Below are 13,270 nucleotides of genomic sequence, written 5' to 3'. Positions count from 1 at the left end.
TCCATATCGTGATAGGGAAGGAGAGAGAAGCCAAGGACGTCATGTTGGGTGAGGCTTGCGTGGTGCATGGCGCGATGGCGTTGGTGCTCTCTTTCGTCTCGACTGCTCTACGTTTCTCTTCGTCTTCTTTCTGTTCACGATAACTTGGGTTTTCTGTGGCGTTTGGAAAGCTTGAGGGACTGTTTACTTACTGGTACCTTTTGGATGATCATACCCGCATTGTCCTTCTTTTCAGCCGCACGTCCTACCTAGGTGCCATTCGTTCAGGCGGGTATTGCGTACTCGTTATTTTTTCTTCTTCTTGTGTATACGTTTACTGCGCCTTGTTATTTACATTCGTTCCTTGCGATTGGATTGGATTGGATTCGTGCCGGCTGAAGGCGAACGGGACGCGTTGACAACATCGCACTTGGAATCTGGAAAGCGACTTTGATACCACGAATCCTCGAGAAGACGTTACGAAGGAATTGGAAAGGCGAAACGACTGGAGAGCCCAGACTCTAGACACCGACGTCACAACACCATGCACACCTACCTGCCAACCTGGCTCGCGCTCTCAGCGGCAGCAATCCTACCCACAGCGACAGCATTCTACCCTTACCACTATACCTCCGGCAAGACAGCCTCCACATCAACCCGCTCGCATCGAACCTCCCCACAACCAGCGTCCCCTCAAGCAGGAACCACGCGCTCCATAACGCTCCCGCTCCGTCGCATACGCACACCCTCATTACGCTCCCGCCAAAACGTCTACAACATCGTCAATTCGAACAACCCCAGCCAAGAAAACAGCGTAGCCATAGACCAAGATGGCAGTGATCTCAGCTACATGGTCGCGGTAACGTTCGGCGACAGCACGGATGAATACCATCTGCTGCTCGATTCAGCGGCGAGCAATACCTGGGTTATGAGCGAGGAGTGCGAAAGCGAAGCGTGTAAGACGCATGCGACTTTCGGGACGGCGGATTCGAGTACGCTGAAAGTACGTTGTGCTTCCTATCTTTATCTCTCTTCCACCTGGAACTCTTTCGTCAGATTAGACATGAAGACAAGTACTAACACAACACCCAGACCGACGCAACAACCCACTTCAGCGTAACCTACGGCACAGGTTCCTCCTCCGGCCATCTCGCAACTGACGTCCTCCACCTCGGCCCCTCCCTCTCTCCTACCCTCACTTTCGGCCTCGCAACGAACGTATCCGACGAGTTCCGCGCATACCCCATGGACGGCATACTCGGCATCGGCCGCGGCGTCCAAGGCACAGGCGACGATGAAATCGCTGCACCACAAATCATGGACTTGCTTTCCAGCCAGGACCTCATCGGCGCAAAGATGTACGGTATACATTTGAGTCGGGGCGAGGATGGGAAGATGGACGGTGAACTGAACTTGGGAGAAGTGAACAAAGAAAGGTTTACCGGCGAGTTGAACTATATCGATTGCGTAGACAACGAGTCAGGGTTCTGGGAGATACCGTTGCAAGATGCTGGTGTAGACGGAAAGTCTGCTAACCTTCCCACTGGAGTCGACCGAACGGCGATCATGGACACAGGCACATCCTTCATCCTCATCCCTGAACCAGATGCGCTGGCTCTACATTCCCAAGTTCAGGGCTTCGAACAGGATGGCGAGACGTTCTTCGTGCCCTGCGATACGAGCGCTGCCATACAATTCTCCTTCAACGATCGTGTATACAACATTTCCTTTGCGGATTGGGTGGGGGCTAAAGATGACGGGTCGGAGCTGTGCAGGAGCAATATTGTAGGCAGGAAGACATTTGGCGATAATCAGTGGTTGGTGGGCGATGTCTTTCTCAAGAACGTGTACAGTGTATTTGATTTCGAGGGCAGTAGAGTGGGATTGGGTGTGTTGGGACAGGAGCAGGATGTTATTGCTGAGAGTGAGAGTTCTACTGGTATGTTTGGACCTTTTTCGAAGTAACATCGAAGTAACATTGACTGACTTGAAATTGATAGGTACCATATCTCCTTCGGCATCGAGGACAGCAACTGGGACTGGAGGAGCGAGCTCGAATACAGCGGGTGCCGGACAACCTCAAGATCAGGAGGGCGCTGCTGCTGCGAGGTCCTCGACTTCGACGTCCTTCTTCGCGCTGGTTGGAGCGCTTGTTGCGCTTTCGATTTTCATGTAGCATATGGGATTTGGGTACGGATAAGCATTACTAGCACGGGCGTTCAGGGACACAGCATCATCGGAGTTGCACATACTACCAGCAATCTGGTCTTGGGGAGTGACGCTACGCGGACACATTGTAGATATGTACATACATACATAAATACATATATCATCATGATTTCACATCTACCCAACACCCAAGATCCCAAGGCAACAACAGTACATACATTGTATACTTTGCCCAACATCACAACCCCTCTCACATCTACCGTACAGCAGACAGTGCAGACACCGACCACCAGCACGACCTTGGTGGCCTGATCCCCCAAGCATCTCCACTTTCCGCTCTATCCACCTATCCACTGCACATTACTGAGTACCCACCAAGCTTACCCACCGGCCCAGCACCAGCACCAGCACATCTTAAGCAAGGCTCTCAGACTCTCCTCGCCTCGCCTCTCGCCTCGCACTGCCTGCATTAAAGGCGGGGCGGTACATCGGAACCTCACATCCGGGTCAAGAGGATTGGATGCTTTAGGAACAGTCTTGGTACATGCATTGCATAAGTATGGGCTAGGTATGTGGAGAGAGATGTGACGAACGAGTCAGGGAAGGGAGATAATGCGAGAGATATGCGGTGTTTGGTGCGAGATAAGGGTGGATGCACGATGTGATGGATGATGGGGAGGCGTGTTTCAGATTGGCACATCATCTATGTGTGGACGTAAATGCTGTTGAGCCATCACGTTAACAGCTTTTGCTCAATGGAAAGTTGGGTCACAATGTAGTAGTCACCAAGAAGATAATCATGTATATAGTTCACAGGCTTCAACGATTGATATGGGTAGACACGATAAGAGCAAAACAAAGCACCGGTTATTAGAAAGATCCTACCATTTGCTCAATCTCGATCCACACGCTTTCTGAGAAGATAACCCCATCATGAACTACCCCAAGATGATGTACGGTCCAAACACACAAAAGATCCAGCACAGTAACGCCTCGTATAGGTGCCGTCAGAGATGAGACTGCAAGCAGACTGGGAGGAGTCGGCTTGTCTGCTACCCCTACCGGCCCATGACATGTTGCCCTCCTTCTCAAATAGACCACTAATTAGACACCCGATAGCCGCCACCGTGTTGCTCTTGTCCAGGCTCAACATCGCGCGGTTGCGGCGGCTCTCGACCTATATCGTCGCAAAGTCTTGTCCAGGCTTACAAGATCAAGCACTTCTTGGTCTTCTTCTCTTTCCGGGTCAACAGGGCAGCCCGGGTGGCGTGCTCGAATACTTCTCGGACACCCTCGTTCGTCTTGGCTGAGCACTCGAGGTACTTCTGGGCACCGATCTTCTTGCGCACATCCTCGGCCTGGGGGTGTTAGTGGGTGATGGGTGGGTGGAGTGAGGCTACTAACCTGCTCGGGTGTCACGGGCTTCTGCGAGGTCTTGTGTAGCTCCTCAATCGTCTTCTGGTCGAAGCGCAGATCCTTCTTACATCCGACGAGGATGATGGGAAGGCCCTGGCAGAAGTGCAGAACCTCGGAGATCCACTGTTGTGTGTCAGCGGCTGCTTGTACGCGTGTGAGGCATTTGCGGTACCTTCTCCTGGACGTTGTCAAGCGAATCGGGCGAATCGATGGCGAAGCAAATCAGGATAACGTGCGAGTCGGGGTAGGAGAGAGGGCGCAGACGGTCGTAATCTTCCTGGCCGGCGGTATCCCAGAGGGCGAGCTCGACGTGCTTGCCGTCGACCTCGACATCGGCGACGTAGTTCTCGAAAACGGTGGGGACGTAGACCTGCAGGTGGGCACGTTAGTGGGTGTGTTGGGAGGGAGTGCAGGCACAGATGGCTGCGAGTGCAGGCGGAACAGCTAGGCTGACGCGGCTCAGGGATGCAGGCGAGGCGGACGGCGAGTACTGACCTCGGGGAAGGTGCCCTTGGAGAAGACGCTGCAGACGGCACCGTTAGCAGCTGGTTTGCAGCAGTGTTAAGAGTGATGGCGAGGGCGAGGACGTACATGAGCAGACAGGTCTTTCCACAGGCGCCGTCACCGACAATAACGAGCTTTCGTCGAATCTCGGCCATGGTGTCGTGGGGGATGGGTTATTGAGGCGGCGGTGGGGGCAGCAAGATCTGTGAGGGAGGTGGTGAGTATGTGGATGGAGAGCTGGACTGGCGGTGATTGAAGTTGGAGAACAGCGGCTTCAGGGTGTTATGGCTCTAGGCACCATGGCCGCAACGGGGGTCGTGCTGCAACAACTGCGGCTGAGTGCTGCTTGCGCCACGCAGCGCTTCGGCGATTGCGGCCTAGCGGGAGCGAAATGAGAGCGAGCGTGACGTACCTGGACAGCTGCTCAGTTGATTATCACGTACAAGGTTTGTGAAGCGTCGTCGCGATGGCGTGTACTGTAGGTTGGCCGAGAGAAGAGGAGAAGGCGATTAGCTATCTGCATCAAGCGCCTTGCCCTAACCGACAAGGTAAACTACCCATGCACACGCCCCGGAGCCGTCACATGGCAGCAGCTTGTCCCCCGGTGCGGTTTGACATGTCCAGCACGGCCAATAACACGGAGGCCCTGTTCTCATGCACAAGACGGCTGTTCTGCGACTGCAATCGCCTTGCACCAGTTGTTACGGTCGTGTGTTGCTGGTTGCCCCGGCAAGGTCTTGGTCGTGACAAGGGTTTCAGATTGGACCTGACAGCTCGCCTGCCCTTTCCCCAGCTTGTTCTGCGTGCGCGTGCTCTGGCAAGCGCGACCAGTCTCCCACAGGCAGGAACCACTGTCGAACGGCAGGGTCGACCTAGTGCGTGGATCCATACGCCTTCTTCGTCTGCGTTCTAGGCCATCATCTTGTTCTTGTTCCTGCTCCTGCTGTTTCTGTGTTCCTCAATATGTTTAAGACCCGTCTACTTCACACAAGGAAGACACTAGACAGGCGCGCTGCAGACTACATTGCTGTAGAACAGGATGTTTCTAAGATCCGAAAGCAATGTAGACCTCTGGATTAACAGCTTTAGGTGGGTGTCGAGTCAGTCCTTCCCTTGAATGGGGCGCGTCTAACCGTGCCTTCCGGCTACCTCAACTCACCAACACGCGTACACCAACGCAAACCCCGCCTACTCTCTGCGACTCAGCATTCACCATGGACGTTGAAAAGTGCATAGATCTGCACAACCGCATCGTCGCCCATGCTTGCTCGCGCCTTCCGCCCGACCGCCAACCCAAGATTCAACGCAACTGGTTCACCGCGCACTCTCTGGATCCTTCCTCATCCGTTTCCTTGGCCCAGCGTATGGAGGATGAATCCGACGACCCAGATTCAGACCTCGAGGTAGAATTCGACGATGACCTCATAGCCTTCCTATCGGGCATCGACATCGTCATGCCCGAAGAGCATCAACACCTAGCCCTTTAACCCCTTCCTTATCGGTGTCCCACCGCCAGGCCGCATGATTCCCGACACATGGCTTGGCATGTTACCGGAGCGCGAAGACTACATCTTGCTATACATAGGGACTGGATATGATCCGGGAGGTCTTTTCTACAAGTGGTCGACTGGGCAAGTATGCTTCATGGACAACATATTTTTCGAACCCGATGAGATGTATTTCGACGAACTTCAGGTTGCGCTAGAAATATACTGGGACTGTGTTGAGTCGGAGAAATTCGTTATCGATACAGAAGACCTAGGAGATGAACTTGCTGCGCAGGGATGGAGGCTACAGGAGTGGACGGACATAGAATTGAAGATCACGCTGGAGGCATGGCATAGTTTGGTGGATGCGATCACTAAACGCCTACCGGGACAAGGGAAAGATGACGACCTAGGAGCACACCAGGAGGAGAAGCAAGAAGAAATGGACGCTGTTTTGGTATCATCTGAGACCCTGGACCAATATCCCGCTATCTCTCCTTTCGCACGCGCATTCCTTTCTCGAGCGAGAAAACCGACCTTTACTTCCATCGCTCCGCAACTAGACGTTCCGACCGAAGACTTTGTAAAGCGGATAGGTGCCATACTACAGGAATTACACCCCGACATTACCATCACCACGCCGGAACACGAAATGCGCCGGATACCCAGATTTATTTTCTTCCCGTGGCGGACACCAGGCCTCCAATTCGTTTCCCAGTCTGATCGTGACCGATGGGTGGGCTTCCGAGGCGATGCCCACACTCTTGACAATCGCGCCGGTCTGTATCTGACCCCTGATGGGGTACACACACACTCTATCTCTCTACTACTTCCTTTTTCAATCGGATCTAATGGTCACGTGCGCATGAATGATGGAGCTATCATGAAGCCGGAGGATCAAGGCCAAGATGCTTTGTATGGGCATCATTCGTGTGGCCCCTTTATGTACGCACATGGCACACCGTTGGCCGCTGTTCTGGTAAATTGGTGTGACCTGATTGAGAAGGGGAACTGGCACGTTGATGAAAACGGCGTCGCAGGTGGGGAAGATGTATGGCAACAAGCGGATACGGAAGATAAGGCCGAGGATTACATGACGGATTGGAGTTGCTTTTAAGCTATGTATGTAGGTAAGTATGTCGCACGGGTTGCTTTGTCGACTTGGAGATCGTGTATCCATCAAGGGGCCTTCCAATACAGACATGCCAATGTTCGGCTCGGCCAGGAGTGATCATAGAGAGGTACCAGTACAACGCAGGCCAACTGGTAAGTCATAGTTTCTGGATTTCCTTTTGGATATAACACCAAGGGTGGCTATGTTCCGGGTCGCATTCTAAAAAGAGTATTCCAAGGTAGGCATACATGATCTTAGAAATTATATACTTATCAAGACTTGAGCGTGTATCTAGAGAAAGAAATTATGAAACTGAGCGGTTCATGAAGACAGGGCGCGGAGAGAAGTGGGTGACATGGACCAAACTTGTAGTAATAGTCGCTGTCACATTGGGCAGGGCTCAGGGCAGCGATCACATCTGGAGCTATCTGTCAGATCTAGATAAGCCGGAGATAAGAGCGGAAATACAGTATATGACTATGCACTATTTCGTCGCGCTTCGTCGAGCTTCTTTGGTACACGTGAGTTGGCGAGCGAGGGTGCAGGCTAGAGTGGCGGGGCAGACTAGAAGCTCCGGGACCCGTACCTAACCACAGGCACTGACGCAGTACTGCTCCACGGTTCGCGCCTCTTTCATTCCACGTCCTTGTACCAAAACGGCCACGGCCTATTTCTTTCTTTCTCTTTATACGTTAATCTACTCCACCGCCTCTCTACTGCTCGCACTCCTCTCTCAGCTGCTCATCACCGAAGCTCGCTGCAGCCTGAAGCCAGTACATCGCCATCATGGCCGACCAACCGCCCGAGCAACCAGAACACCAAGACAAGGCTATGGCCGACCAACCAGACAACGCGACATCTGAGCAGCAAGACAGCGCAATGCCTGATGCTGCACCTGCACCTGCACCCGCTGCTGCGCCGGACGCCATGTCTGACGCCGACAAGGTGAGCTCACCTTCCGACCGCCTGTCAAAGAGACACGCTGACGAGGATATCTTCCAGATCCGTGCAAAGCGCCTTGCAAAGCTGGGCGGCCCTGCGACTCCAAATGGTCCTTCACGGCCGCCCTCGACCGCACCCGAAGCCGCATCATCGGGCACTTCATCCCCAAAGCCCGCTGAATCACCGGCGCCACCACCGAAGCCCACTCCGACCGCGAATCCCTTCTCCCGATTAGGCGTCAACACCGACGAGCCGCCCAAGAAGCGCATTACGATCAAACCCGCACAGTCGTCGAGCAATGGCCCCACACCGCAGCCCGCTCAGAAGGCGCCGGAATTGAGCATAGAAGCGTGGGAGGATCGGACAATCAGCAGCATCTTCAGGGTAACTCTGGACGAGAGCCATACGCACGATGCACACGGACATAAGCTACACTTTGCCAAAGGCCCCAGGCGCGATCTTGAGGAACAGGGCAGGCCAATCCGCTTCACTACAGATCAACTGGATTCCATCATAATGGAAGCAGCGTCAGAAAAGCACCAGGGCTATGCGTTGGAATATACGATGAGTTGCTGGAAACGCGTTTCCAAAGCGCTCAAGAACCTCGCCAATAAGACTGGTCCACGGTTCGAAGTTGTCAAAGAGGCCCGGCGAGTGTGCTTCAGCTATTGCATGTTTGCAGCTAGCATGCCAGAAATGTTCCAGGAAGACCCACCCGCGGAGAACGCACTGGCTGATCGCTTACTTCTCGGACCTGACGACGAGCGCGGCATCTGCTACGAGTTCCTTACAGAAGCGAGCCAGCGGATAGGCGAAGACGATATCATCAAGGACACACTTGTGGAAGCTATGGTGGATGTCAGCCGGCGCCTCTCCAAGGTCTCTATGAATGGAGACTACAAGGCACACATGTTGATCCTGCGGGTATTCGTCCGATTTCCGCCGCTCGTAGCTGCCCTAGCACAGTCTGAGACGTTTCTGCCTGCTAACATCGAGGCTCAACATATCGAAACACATAGCTTTCTAGGGCCCTTCTTCCGTCTATCTCCTATGCAGGCTGACGTAGCCATGAACTACTTCTCTGGCTCCGCGGCTGTCGACAAGGGACTCATCGTCAACGCACAACGAGCTGTCCGCATGACGCTTCAAACCCACCAAGAAGAATTGCTGGACATTACGAACACTTTCATCAAGAACAAGGAGTCTCGCGAGAAGATGCTGGACTGGTTAGCGCTTACGGTCAATAAGAACCACAAGAGGCGTGCGATGCAAGTGGACAGGAAAACGGTATCATCAGATGGCTTCATGGTCAATGTCACAGTGATTTTAGATCGTCTCTGTGAGCCTTTCATGGACGCTACCTTTTCCAAGATCGATCGCATCGACATTGACTACCTTCGCCGATCACCCCGCGTTGATATCCAAGATGAAACAAAGATCAATGCCGACCAGAATGCATCGGACGAGTTCTACAGTACCAAAGCCTCAGGTACCAACAACTTCATCAGCGAGGTCTTCTTCTTGACAGTGGCTGCTCATCACTATGGTCTGGAGGCAGCCAATACCAAATTGGGTACCCTTCAAAAGGACGTAAAGTACCTTGAGAAGGAGCTTGCTAAGCTCGAGCCCGAGCGACCCAAGTACATGACTAGTCAGGCGCAGCTGGCCGTCTTTGACAACCACATCAAGAAGATGAAAGACCAGATCGAAAAGGCCAAGTGTAGTATCTTGGCCATTCAAGGTGTCTTGCTTGATGAGACTACACAAGCTCGGTCTATGCAATTGATGCGATACGTCATTGTGTGGCTTCTACGGCTTGCTTCGCCCGGTACCAACTTTCCTAAATCAGAGCTTCAGTTGCCTCTACCCGAAGAGCAACCACTGCAGTTCAGGTGTCTACCTGAGTATTTCGTTGAAGACATTGTTGGAAACTTCAAGTTCATCACTCGCTACATGCCGCATATTATCACAACTACTCAGTGCGAGGAAATTGTCAAGATCTGCATTACCTTCCTGAGAAGCTCAGAGTACATCAAGAACCCATACTTAAAGTCTGGTCTTGTCACCATTCTGTTCCACGGAGTATGGGAGATTCACGGTAAGCCAAAGGGCGTGCTTGGTGACACGCTATTTGCACACGACTTCGCCATGAAGCACTTGCTCCACGCACTGATGAAGTTCTACATCGAATGTGAGAGCACCGGAACACATACGCAGTTCTTTGACAAGTTCAACATTCGATACGAGATCTTCCAGGTCATCAAGTGCATCTGGCCGAACCCAGTGTATCGCGAGCACCTTGCGACTGAAGCGCGCGTCAACTTGGACTTCTTCGTTCAATTCGTCAACTTGCTCCTCAACGATGTAACATTCGTCCTGGACGAGTCATTCACCGCTTTCAAGGAGATCCACGATCTATCCCGAGAGCTCAAGAATGCCCCGGCAAACATGGAGCAGACCGAGCGTCAAGAGAGGGAAGAAAAGCTGTCGTCAGCCCAGGGTAAAGCCAAGAGCTACATGCAACTCACCAACGAAACCGTCGCCATGTTGAAGCTCTTCACCGAAGCCCTCGCCGACTCCTTCACCAAAAAGGAAGTCGTCGTGCGCCTTGCCCACATGCTAGACTACAACCTCGAAGCCCTCGTCGGCCCCAAGAAGTCCCAACTCAAAGTCGAAAACCCCGAAGAATACGGCTGGAACCCACGCAACATGCTCGCAGAAGTCACAGACGTCTACCTCAACCTCGAGTCCAAGCAATCCTTCATCGATGCCGTCGCCACAGACGGCCGCTCCTACCGGCCCGAATACATGGACGAAGCCTACAAGATCCTCCAACGCTTCAAGCTTAAAACCCCCGAGCAAATGACACAGTGGGAAAACATGTCCGAGCGTATCAAAACCGCTAAAGAGCAAGCTGATATGGTCGAAGCTGACCTCGGAGAAATTCCTGATCAGTACCTCGATCCTATCTTGGCGTCGCTCATGGAAGACCCAGTCACGCTTCCTGTCAGCAAACAGATTGTTGATAGAGGCACGATCCAGGCACATCTGCTGAGTGACCCGCATGACCCGTTTAATCGGACGCCGCTTAAGATTGAGGATGTGATTCCGAATGATGAGCTCAGGGAGGAGATTCAGAGTTGGAAGGCTAATCTGTTGGCGGAGAAGATGGCGGAGAGGAGTAAGGCTGCGGCGGAGGCTGGGGCGGGGGCGGGCGAGGCTATGGATATGTCGTAGATGGTGAGACAGTATTGGAAGCGTGGTAACGGCGTTTTTGGTCGAGTGTTTTAGGGAATCATGGGGAGGGAGGGTATGCACGGGTATGGATGTCTAGGGTAGAGTTGACGATGATGTTCACGAGGTATACTGGGATCGATGCGGTACAGTGTCACGCCTTATTATGGAGGTCTGATAGACACGTACGCGTGTCGTAGCGTTCTGGGAGATCAAGGTACTTTTCCTGATCAATGGAATGACATTGTCAAAGCTTGTTTGCTGCTCCGCTTTGTGGTGTGGGTTTGTTGGATGCTAACATTTTGGCCATTTGTTTTGTTTCGGGTAATCATGCTGGTCTTGTCGTCGTGATTGACTTTTGCGGCGGAGTCGTCTTGCTTCGTTCAGCCTTCTTGTGGCTTGGTGGGCGGACATCATGTTGGGTTAAAAGATTAAGCGCAAGGCTCCAGCCTTGCAGCTGATCAGTTTTCAGAGCAGGTTGCGTTCCGTTTTAGTGTTGCCTAGAGTGACTTGTGAGAACTTGGGGTATGAGCTGTCTTTTTGTGATCAGTATGAGATGTGATCGACTGGAGCCGCACAGTAATCTCACTAGGATCTTATTGTATGAGTGTAGTATGCATGTTGGAGTCGTGAGCGGCTCGTCGGGTAATGTCTAGCGTGTTTGAGAAGTGCCGATGATGGGAGAGGCAAGGAAATTGAGAGGCTGAGTTTTCCGAATTGGGACTCTTTGTCATGGGGGGGTGGTAGTGGTCGGACGTGTTCTATGTTGTTTGTTGCAATGAGTTCCATTGGTTTGTTTGAATGCTATAGCATGTATGGGCGTCGTTCTCGTGAATCCGAGGTTGTTCTTGTAGCGGTGATTGTGGGAAGTACGTCACGTAGATGCGAGATACATTTCCTCTGACTAAGCTGGGTCATTTGAGCAATGCATGAGTGTGTAGGCTGGAAGAGACGCAGCAGTAGTAGTATCGGTCGTCATAGCACAATAGTGTGTTCGGCCGCGAAGTTACTGTATCTGTTATGGAGCTAACATGTTTATTACAATTCTTGCCATTCCTCCTTCCAGATCCAAAAATACCCCCCAAATCTCGTATCAAGACCTCTTCCAGTGCCCCAAGCACCCACCATGCCAAACGGTGTCATGCGAGCTTCCCACTCACATGACACGTCTTTTGAGAGATATCGTTTCGTCAAAGAAATATCTCCATCGTTGTGTCGCACGCGGCCTTCCAGGGAGAACTCTCCGACAGAGTCAGCCCCTCGACTCTGCGAATCGATAATCGTATATGTGGTGTAGCCGCCGACATCCCACTTTGGTGTATCGGTGTCCCGTGCAACAAGTTGGATACTGTGCATACGTGGATCGAAGCGTCTTCTTCCCAACGCCCTTCGCTGGTCCGAGTAGTAACCCGTCCACCGCCCGGAGGAAAGGAAGTCGGGTGAGAGCATTTGAGTGTGGCTCTCGCCAAACGGTACGTCGTCATCCTCATCTTCGTAAGCGGGTGCTGGATTCTTGGCGAAGATGGTCGGCAAAAAGTGCATGAATGTGTTAAAGGGTATTTTGGTAGGTGACGGGAGTGCAGTCTTGTGCAATGAACTTGATCCATGTACAGCCAGTTCCAGGATTAAAGTGGGGAGCAGAGTCGTAGCTTGATCCAGTCCGAATCCCTCGCAATGTCTCTTGCGGAAGGCACCATAGTCTCGCACTCGCTGCCGAAGGCTCTTGATCGCATCTCCATCCAATCTCACGCCGTTACTCGCCACTATTGGTGGATCTTTTATGTGGTTCACGGAGAAGAAGCGGTCGAAGGGTGCCTTGACTTGCTTCCCGTTTTGCGTCCTTCGCAGTTCCGTCAAGATAGTGTAGCTGAGGATGAAGTTGACATCGAGGAAATTGGGTGAGAATTCATCTGATTGGAAGTGAACCTGTAAGCGGCCTTGAAGCTCCAGGAAAGTCTCGGGCTTAAGCTGTGCAGCTACAGGGTGGTGCAAAGCCATGATATGCGGTAGCCATCTACTCAGTTCATATGAATTGATTCCTTTGGCTTTGCGCAAGGTCCATGTGTCGCCGCTCTCGAGCAGAGCCCAGATGCATCTCTCGGCTGCGTATGCTATGCGGATCGTCTCTTGGAGAGTCGCTTTGGCTAGGACGGAGTCGGCTTCCGCCCAATGGGTTTCCGATAGTTCTATGCCATTTTCGGAGAGCAGGGGCTGTCCTAAGTTGTACTTTGCAATGTTGCGGAATACTATTTTGTCATTGCAGACGGCTCGCAATTGTCGATTGGCTCTTGAAAGATTGAGGGCTGAGGAGCAGGGCAGAAAAGATGCGATATGCTGTGTGAGCTCGTTGGGAAGTAATAGCAAGCTTGTCATAGCAGTTGTGTGATGTGGCTGAATGTCGGATCGAAGATCATGAGAGGAGTTA

At 52.5% G+C, this 13,270-nt stretch overlaps 5 protein-coding genes across 5 annotated transcripts; 3 read left to right on the top strand and 2 right to left on the bottom strand.

Moving 5' to 3' along the window:
* Window positions 1-829: 829 nt before the first annotated feature.
* J4E88_000803 (uncharacterized protein) lies at window positions 830-2,155 on the top strand (the record flags this gene model as incomplete). Its single annotated transcript, XM_049394477.1, has 3 exons — window positions 830-982; window positions 1,072-1,918; window positions 1,980-2,155. The coding sequence occupies 3 exons, from the start codon at window positions 830-832 to the stop codon at window positions 2,153-2,155; spliced, it is 1,176 nt and encodes a 391-aa protein (XP_049260306.1).
* Window positions 2,156-3,353: 1,198 nt separating this feature from the next.
* Window positions 3,354-4,223, bottom strand: J4E88_000802 (uncharacterized protein; the record flags this gene model as incomplete). Its single annotated transcript, XM_049394476.1, has 5 exons — window positions 3,354-3,506; window positions 3,553-3,687; window positions 3,737-3,934; window positions 4,060-4,087; window positions 4,156-4,223. 5 exons carry the CDS (start codon window positions 4,221-4,223, stop codon window positions 3,354-3,356), a joined length of 582 nt encoding a protein of 193 aa, XP_049260305.1.
* Window positions 4,224-5,282: 1,059 nt separating this feature from the next.
* Window positions 5,283-6,672, top strand: J4E88_000801 (uncharacterized protein; the record flags this gene model as incomplete). The annotated part of the gene is made up of 2 exons (XM_049394475.1): window positions 5,283-5,519; window positions 5,548-6,672. 2 exons carry the CDS (start codon window positions 5,283-5,285, stop codon window positions 6,670-6,672), a joined length of 1,362 nt encoding a protein of 453 aa, XP_049260304.1.
* A 3-nt stretch (window positions 6,673-6,675) lies between these two features.
* On the top strand, window positions 6,676-10,848 carry J4E88_000800 (uncharacterized protein; the record flags this gene model as incomplete). The annotated part of the gene is made up of 3 exons (XM_049394474.1): window positions 6,676-6,681; window positions 6,804-6,821; window positions 7,444-10,848. 3 exons carry the CDS (start codon window positions 6,676-6,678, stop codon window positions 10,846-10,848), a joined length of 3,429 nt encoding a protein of 1,142 aa, XP_049260303.1.
* A 1,035-nt stretch (window positions 10,849-11,883) lies between these two features.
* On the bottom strand, window positions 11,884-13,218 carry J4E88_000799 (uncharacterized protein; the record flags this gene model as incomplete). Its single annotated transcript, XM_049394473.1, has 1 exon — window positions 11,884-13,218. The coding sequence occupies one exon, from the start codon at window positions 13,216-13,218 to the stop codon at window positions 11,884-11,886; it is 1,335 nt and encodes a 444-aa protein (XP_049260302.1).
* Window positions 13,219-13,270: the final 52 nt, after the last annotated feature.

Source organism: Alternaria novae-zelandiae (genome assembly GCF_023758075.1).
Source record: "Alternaria novae-zelandiae strain BMP 2774 chromosome Unknown scaffold_1, whole genome shotgun sequence".
In the NCBI taxonomy this organism is placed as follows: domain Eukaryota; kingdom Fungi; phylum Ascomycota; class Dothideomycetes; order Pleosporales; family Pleosporaceae; genus Alternaria; species Alternaria novae-zelandiae.
The sequence above is the reverse complement of the archived record's forward strand: the minus strand, read 5'-3'. Positions and strand labels throughout refer to the sequence as shown.